The sequence below is a fragment of the Micropterus salmoides genome, unplaced genomic scaffold (genome assembly GCF_014851395.1).
Source record: "Micropterus salmoides isolate LMB-PRFRI ecotype aquatic unplaced genomic scaffold, ASM1485139v1 Ms_hic_scaffold_1930, whole genome shotgun sequence".
Taxonomy (NCBI): Eukaryota; Metazoa; Chordata; class Actinopteri; order Centrarchiformes; family Centrarchidae; genus Micropterus; species Micropterus salmoides.
Window position 1 is genome coordinate 1 of NW_024041074.1, and position 8,857 is coordinate 8,857.

Below are 8,857 nucleotides of genomic sequence, written 5' to 3' on the forward strand. Positions count from 1 at the left end.
GGAGGTAGCGGTCCTGCTGCTGGGTTGTTGCCCTCCTACGGCCTCCTCCACGTCTCCTGATGTACTGGCCTGTCTCCTGGTAGCGCCTCCATGCTTGGACACTACGCTGACAGACACAGCAAACCTTCTTGCCACAGCTCGCATTGATGTGCCATCCTGGATGAGCTGCACTACTGAGCCACTTGTGTGGGTTGTAGACTCCGTCTCATGCTACCACTAGAGTGAAAGTACCGCCAGCATTCAAAAGTGACCAAAACATCAGCCAGGAAGCATAGGAACTGAGAAGTGGTCTCTGGTCACCACCTGCAGAACCACTCCTTTATTGGGGATGTCTTGCTAATTGCCTATAATTTCCATCTGTTGTCTATTCCATTTACACAACAGCATATGAAATTGATTGTCAATCAGTGTTGCTTCCTGAGTGGACAGTTTGATTCCACAGGAGTGTGATTGACTTGGAGTTACATTGTGTTGTTTAAGTGTTCCCTTTATTTTTTTGAGCAGTGTATATATATATATTTTTGTTGTTGTTGTTTGTTTTGTTTTGTTTTGTTTTATTTATTTATATATATATTTGTTACTTTCGGTAACGCCTCCTGGAGGTCACGTTGTGTGGCCGTGTTTCGTGACGCCACAGAGGGGCGGGTTATCAACAACAGACGGTCTGTGGAGCTAACGTTACTGAGGGACAGAGCTCAAGTGTTGTTTTGAATTTGCTGGAAGACACCGACTGGAAAGGGGGCTAGGGTCTTTGGAGAAGATGGCGGATGTAGGAGGTGATGAAACTCGGTCAGATCTTCCTTCAGTATCCCGTAACGGTCCAGTCGTCGGTCCGTCCGCGGGCCAAAACACAGCTATCGTAACGTCAGGTCCACGGACGGTGAGGATCGTCAAGTCGGAGTCGGGATACGGTTTCAATGTTCGCGGTCAAGTTAGCGAAGGGGGACAGCTTCGGAGCATCAACGGGGAACTCTACGCTCCTCTTCAGCATGTCAGCGCTGTTTTGCCCGGAGGTGCGGCAGACCGAGCTGGGATAGCAAAGGGTGACAGGATCCTGGAAGTGTAAGTCTGCTCCTACCCGATCAATTAAGCCTGGTAGTTAGCATGTACAGCTAGCTACCCAGTTTAGCATGTGTTGATCCAATTTCAAGCATGTAACATTGGCCATATTTAAGGTTTAACATCACCTGTCTGTTATGACAACAACAGTAGTCTTTTGACTATTAAGTTAGCTGACTAGTTATTTGTTAAGTTTACGGGCATTCGTAGCTAATTAAACATTTGGTGATGTAACGTTAGCATTAGCTAAATCAAGCTAATGCTAGTGAGTTAACTAGAAAGCTAACCTGCTTACATAAGTTGGACAACAGGCTGTGCATGTTGATTAGCTGTAGCTAGCTAGCGAGCCAGGTAGCTAACATCTTGTTTAGCTAGCCTTTTACGCAGTCACTGCTTCAGTGTGGTTGTGAGGACACAATTGAACTGCCAGCTTTGATGGCATTACATTTTCAGAGGAATAATAGTAGGGATGTGTATTTTGACACTGCCCAAAGACAGTGGGTGACAATGTTGTCAGTCAAATTATTCAACAACATTATGTGTGTGTGTGTGTGTGTGTGTGTGTGTGTGTGTGTGTGTGTGTGTGCGCGCGCGCGCGCGTTTCTTGTCTTGAGGTGACAGCTTCACAACAGGCAGGCTGTTCACATGGGACAATTGAAAGTGCTGTCTATTGTTTTTGCCCTCATCGGTGTACTGGAGTGGTTTTAATATACATGGCTTTATCATGGAGAAATCTTGTAGATGTGGTTTCTGTTTGGTCAAACTCTTTCTGTCTTGCTAGGTGGGGGCAAATGAACTGTCAGTCTTGACCTAAAGGAGATTTTGATGAAAAAGCTTAAGCCTTTAACCTTTAGCAGATATATAATAGTCAATTTTAAGAGAGTCCCCAGTTCATATTTGTAAACAGGTTGATTTCTAATAACGTCAGTGTCCAAAGGTAAACCAAACTATCAGTGATTCTCCCATGGTTGTAAGCCTTTCCCCAGTCAAAGGGCAAATGCTGGACAATAAGGGAACTATATAATAATTGTGAATAATTATGCATAATTGCTACAGTTATTCTGTATATGTTTTGTAGAAGTCTGTGTATTTGTGGCTGTATCATCAGGGTTTGAGCAGTAGCCTAGCCTGAAGGCTAAACTTAGAATAAGGGAGAAGAGAAACAGAAAACAAGGAACATTGGTTTACTTCTCTTTGCTGAGGCATCAAAACAACCTGTGTTTTCTCCATTTTACTGTCAAGTGTTTCTCTGGTCATATGACTGGATCAGTGCTTATCATGTGACTTATTAACCAGCTTGACTAATGTTGCAAAACATGCAGTTAAGTATGTCATACCTCATCGTTTCATTAGTGATAACCAGCTAACGTGTGGAATTTCTTTACTGACTACTGCCTGGTTAAGCTTGTGTAGAGCATCAGATTTTTTTATTGTCACATTAAACTGAATGCCATTAACTTGCTGTGCTCTTGTATATGTGCAGGAGACTGATAATGGCATGAGGTTTTGTAAGGCTTGACCTTAGTGGTAAGCTATTAGTGGATTAATATCCTATCCATTAGTGATTGATAAATAATTAGATTTCGGCCAACGCAATGTGAAGAGCTGCTTTCTTATCTCTTGTTATCTATTTTGTTTTTTATTTTCTCTGCTTGTTAGACAGCACTTTAAATTGTTTTTCATAGACTACATATTTCAACAAAACATACTCACTACACTACATTAATTAATGATGAGATTAGCTGATGACAAAATAGTTGCAGCCCTGCTTCAGTGTTAATATTAGTCTGCCTAATTCACATCCTGTCAACCCACTTTGTTGCTGATCATCAACTGAGACATTTCTCTAGTATTGCTTTGTTTCGGTTTTGTGTTTAAACACATGATGGGGTCAAAGTAGTGTTGAGACCAAAACCTTCTTTTAACTTCACCTTTTTGGTCTCCTCCTACCCACAATTTTTGTAGTTGTTTCAGTTGGACAGCTCAGACGAATGTCATCATGTCACTGTCTATTCCTACAATAGACCTGCTCTCCCATCTCCTATTGTTGACCTTTTTCCACTGCTCCCTCTTTATCTGTTTAAAGTGTTCCCACTTTGATGCACTGTACTATACAGATATACTTTTATAAACAATAATGGAGACATGGTATACAGCGGACAGACCATAGACACTGTATTTAAAGATGGATGACAAGACAGCTCCCCAAAAGTGAAGCCATAAAATCTCAATCACCCCCTTGTTGCTGGCTGCAGTATGGGTCATATACCCTGCCCTCTTCGTGATAGCGAAAGTACACGTCGTATCCATTTTCCCAAAGATGGTTTATGTCATTTAGGTAGATCTTATCACATGAATGTTTATTAGAGTGTTCATTATCTGATAAATTTGATTTTAATTAGTTATGTTGTGCTATAAAAAGGGGGTTTCACATCATGATCGACAGTCAAGCAGGTGTATGGAGGGGATCTTGAAACCCTGGCTCCAACCCAGATCATTACTATGCAGACTCTGGCTCCAAATGACGTCACCAGCGCAAGAAGGCAGCACCTGTACTCAGGATATTTTGGCTCCATTTTTGTGCAGTTTGAAGAAGTTGAGACACATCATCCATCTTTACATACAGTCTGTGGGACAGACCTATGCTTGCGGTCTTGCTTGCTCCCTCCTCTCCTGTGTCTGTCCTGCTGTTTCTCATAGGAAGATTAGCAGGGACACCTGATGCTGGTGCCATCTGGCCTCAGCAAAGCCAAGAAGGGAGGTGTCTCACAGCACCAAAGGAAAGGGAGACATTAGGTCTGACCTGGTTAGTCAGCGCTTCCTGCATCATGTTTATCAATGGAGGACAAAATGCACTGACATAATCACACGCCCTAATAGGAAAATTAACAGAATGCATATTTGCACCATTAGTAACATATTTTGTAATCATGCAGTGCAGATCTGAGATGGGTTATTTTGTTTAGGGATCCCTGGATGGAGCTGTGCACCAAAACTGGACCAATCCAAATTAAATAAAGTTTCTTTTTCAGTCACTATAAAATGTGTGTTTTTGCCATCTGTTGCATTCGTTCAGTCACAGTGGGCTGACTCAGTCTTTAGTGCTACAGCTATTCGTGGCCTCATGTTACCTTACATAAAAATGACTATTCAGTGGATGATTTTAAATGTGGGGAAATGAGAGCTCTAGTGTCAGATTGGTATTTGATTTTGGGAGAGACCCTGAGTTGAATTATTGGAATTGGTGTCAGGAGAGAAATGGTTAGATCTGTGCATCCCTAACATTATTTCCACTGAAGATGCATGTTAGAATACTTAAAAAAGCAGTATTAGTACACTTCCTACACTAATTTCACACTAATGCAGCATGGTAAAGGTCCAGTCAAGCCCTGATCTGTTCCCTCTGTGTGGAGTGATAGGAGTCATCTGCCATGCTGAAACATAAATTGAGCGTGTGAAAAACAGTGGGATGAAAGGGTTTCAAAGCTCTTTGCTGACTTTCTTTCTGTCTCTCCATCACTTCTTCCTCCGCCTTTCTCTTGCCCTCACTTTCCCTCCAGTAATGGGGTGAGTGTGGAAGGTGCCACCCATAAGCAGGTGGTGGACCTGATCCGGGCGGGGGAGAAGGAGCTGGTTCTGGCTGTGCTGTCTGTTCCACCTCAGGAGGCTGATGGATTGGAAGGAGGAGAGGATGTTCAACCCAACTATGACTACAGTGACAAGCAGGCAGTGCCCATTTCCATTCCCACATACAAACATGTAGAGCAGCACTCCGAGAGGTTTGTGGTAAGTGGCTGACATATTACCTTACCTTTTCTTCCTTGAAACAGACTCTCGTGGTATTCGCGGTATTCTAACTCTTACATGCTATGGTCCGTCTCTCCTGACCATAGGTGTACAACGTGTACATGTCAGGCAGACAGCTGTGCTCAAAGCGCTACCGGGAGTTTGCTATCCTGCACCAGAACCTGAAGAGGGAGTTTTCCAACTTCAACTTCCCGAAGCTTCCCGGTAAATGGCCGTTCTCCCTGTCTGAACAGCAGCTGGATGCTCGTCGCAGAGGCCTGGAGGAATATCTCGAGCGAGGTAGGCTGATTTGGAAAAGTCACTGGCGTATAAACCCACTTGTGTGTTGATTTTCAACATGGGTAAAAGACAAAAGGCTTTTCTGTTACCAATCCATATGTTGTTTGGGAAGACTAACCACTCCATTTTAAAAGGCTGACGTTCAAGTATGTAAGTTATTTCATCATTAAAATCCACAATAAATCCATACATACCAAAAATGTTATGTATGCATACAGAAATCATGTTGTTAGGATGAAAAATTGTCCAAGCACTGGCTGTGATAAATTTTCCACTGTACACTGAAAATACAGCACAGGATACAGGCAAAGTGACATTTAGCAGACCTTTTGTTTATTTGATTAACTTTGACCTCCGGTCTTTCTCTTTGTCTTGTTTCTCTCTAGTTTGCTCTGTGCGGGTGATCGGGGAGAGTGACATCATGCAGGAGTTTCTCTCTGAATCAGATGAGGTATGCGTTTCATTTATTGTTCTGATATTGACTTTACTAGATGTTGATGTGGCTATTTATGTGTGATTGGTGTTTCTGTTTTCAAATGTCATAGCTTTGAGTGCGGAAAGTTTTGTCTACAAAACCTTCTCCGTCTTGGAAAACAGGTTGTCTGCACAGCACCGCAGTACCTTGTTTATTATATTGTCTACTGGACTTTCCAAAGTTAGATCAATATTGAGCTTTTCTAATGGTATTAGGGATGTATTTATCTTATTCTGAGCCTATTCAAGAGGATGTGGGGGAATTTAAACCTATATGTATTTAACCTTACTCAGTCTTTCAGTGTAAAAAAAAAATAAAAATTTTTCCAAAAACAAGCATCAGCAGTTTTGGGTTAAAGTAGCTGACAGCCCGTCATGTCTGCCAGTATGGAGTTTAAACTGGAGAGTCAAATAGCTAATTATGTTGCCTGTCTAGTGAGAGGAAGGACAGCAGCAGAAACAAATGCAAAACAATGGAATTAATCCGGCACTTGAGGGGAGGATAAGGACTTCTGACAGATGGAAGTTTTGGTTTAGTTATGTCTTGTTTGTTTTTTTTAAATCCAGAAGTACTTAACAGTAATTCAGAACAAACGCCTCATACAAGCTGACACACTCCCTTGTTAATCCAGACATGAGTTAATGCAGCTCAGCAGCTGTTCTCATTATGTGTTGCTTCGCTTCGCAGAACTACAATGGAGTGACAGATGTAGAGCTGCGGATAGCCCTGCCAGACAAGACCACCATCTCTGTCAGAGTCCGCAAGAACAGCACCACAGACCAGGTGTACCAGGTAGGAACACATGACACCTGCTGGGATGATGCTATCATACAGCTATATTGTACAGTTTATTGCCCCATTGTTTGGACATCTGAGTTGGCCTTTGCATTCAGTTCCTAGCTAGAATTATGACAATGAGGATTGCAAAGTCAAACCATGTCTACTGGTAAATACATGATCCATTCCAGGTGTAGAACATATTTTTATACTGAAATAAAAAATGCAGACTCACATTTAAAAAGAGTATAGATGGATATTAGAAATTTTAAAACAATGTTTTTCTTACGCAACTGACTCTGTTTTGCTCTTCCTGTAGGCATTAGTGTTGAAGGTTGGAATGGACAGTATTATGGCGAGCTACTTTGCCCTTTTTGAAGTCATCAACCACTCTTTTGGTAAGAACAGGATATGCATTTGATGTTTATGGTTGTTTCACAGGGAAATTCACATTCTCTAATGTATTTAATTTAAAAACCCTCTCTTGGTGACTGCATCATCACATGACCACTGGTTGTCTAAATAAAGGGCTGTATCTGCCCACAAGTGAGTTTAATTCATTGGGCCAAGGGGTTTGTGTGCAGTTTTGAACAGCAATTGCAGGTTATTTGGTACAGGCTAGAATTTTTTTGATGACTAAACAGACACCCTCTCCCCTGCTGTTCATACCCCTCCTCATCCCACTCCTTCTTTCTATTGTTTGTTGCAGTGCGGAAACTGGCGCCTAATGAGTTTCCCCACAAGCTTTATGTGCAGAATTACACATCGGCAGTGCCGGGGACTTGCTTGGCGCTCCGCAAATGGTTGTTCAGCTTCCAGGAGGAGGAGTTGCTAAGAGACAACCCGCTGGCACTGCACTACTGCTTTCACCAGGTAATAACAATAATTGAATCCCGCTTCTCATAGACTTAAGGGAACTCAGCACAAAATTTCATCTTCTGGGAGTTTTTGACAGTCTGCCAACAGTTTATATACTCCTTTCTGAGTTTATACATGTTGGAGGTGTCAGCTTTTTTTGGTCATGGATCCTTTCTGCCATAATCAGGGAAGTGTACTGTATGACTCCCATTTGTTTACTCTTAACTACTACTGGTCTCCGAATCTTCCAGTCCAACTAGTTAATTGTTCCTACAGTTAAAAATTAGGTTTTAGTGTGGCTTTTGAATGTATCCACAGTTGGTGTAAACTAGGGCTTCCTCCAACTAAAGATTTTCTAGTCATTTGTTTAAGCCATAAGTCTACTAGTCATCGCACAGTTGTACTTATTCAAATATATAGTTGGTCCATAAAAGGGTTCCAGGGATGAGAAAGTAACATTGTTTACACTGTGCTACATTACAGAGAAATACAAACCGTAATAATGAGCCTTTAAAATATATATTTTACAAACGCAAGCACAAAGTGAGCAGTCTGTTAAACTCTACAGCGATACAACATACACACATAAACTGTAATTATTGTGAATGTGTCGGAACACCCAGCAAGGAGACTGAACATTTTGTTAATATATTTCGACACAGTATAACGTCACACAAGTCTCGTTCAAAACACGGGAATCAATAACTTCCAACTTTACAAAAATAAATACTTGCACACATATCAACACGATGGATGGTGTAATGTTACTGTCAAATGAACTCGCTACAGTCTCGCTCCTCTTCCACTTGATGCCTCTCCTGTCCCTGCCTGGAGTTTGAGGTTTTAGTTGATTTTTCTGCGACTACCAGACTAATGAAAAGTTTGTCGACCACAAGGGGGCAGCCCCAGTGTAAACACATTCAGGTTCACCCTTCCAAGTGAATGTGCACCTTTTACCTATCCAACTTTCCTAGAAATTCAAGACAATATGATATCTTATGATTGCCAAACTCGTTTGACCAAAAATATAACAATTTTAAAGTTTTCTCCTGTAAGGCTAATTTCCCCAAAACTTTGACATTAAAACAAGCTAATCCAGTCTTTGTGGTAGCTGATTTTTTGTCAGCTGGGAGTCTGTTTGCAAATAAGTATGTTATGAACTTAACAGGAATCCAGAGAAGTTTTCCACAATATTTGAAGTGTAAAATGTCAACTGGAAAATATAATCCTCTGATGTAAATGTACTAAAAAATAGCAGCAGCAGCCTACAGGCTGTCCGCTGACCAATAAAGGTCATCACCTGAAGCATTTTAGGCATATGAGGTTCAGCAGTGAGTCATTAAAGCAATTTCTACTAGTAAAGTCTGCACATCAACAGATCTAGGAGGTTGCGCTCTGAAAACCAACCTGCCCAGAATACTAAAACTTGCAATAATGAAAACCTGATTTTCTTTGGGTCACTTGGCGGCAACAGAAGCAAGTGTGAACACTGTATTGACAAATCATCACCTTTTAAGTTGAACTGGTGAACCTTTTAAGCAAACAGTTGCTTTTACACATTCAGCCAGACATATATTCACTCTCTTTTTATTCTGTTTTTGG

General features: G+C 41.4%; 1 protein-coding gene across 1 annotated transcript; it reads left to right on the forward strand.

Moving 5' to 3' along the window:
- Nucleotides 1–628: 628 nt before the first annotated feature.
- Nucleotides 629–7,318, forward strand: LOC119911168 (sorting nexin-27-like). The gene is made up of 7 exons (XM_038729976.1): nucleotides 629–1,062; nucleotides 4,620–4,845; nucleotides 4,953–5,145; nucleotides 5,532–5,596; nucleotides 6,308–6,412; nucleotides 6,717–6,795; nucleotides 7,107–7,318. Exons 1-7 carry the CDS (start codon nucleotides 761–763, stop codon nucleotides 7,301–7,303), a joined length of 1,167 nt encoding a protein of 388 aa, XP_038585904.1. The 5' UTR covers nucleotides 629–760; the 3' UTR covers nucleotides 7,304–7,318.
- Nucleotides 7,319–8,857: the final 1,539 nt, after the last annotated feature.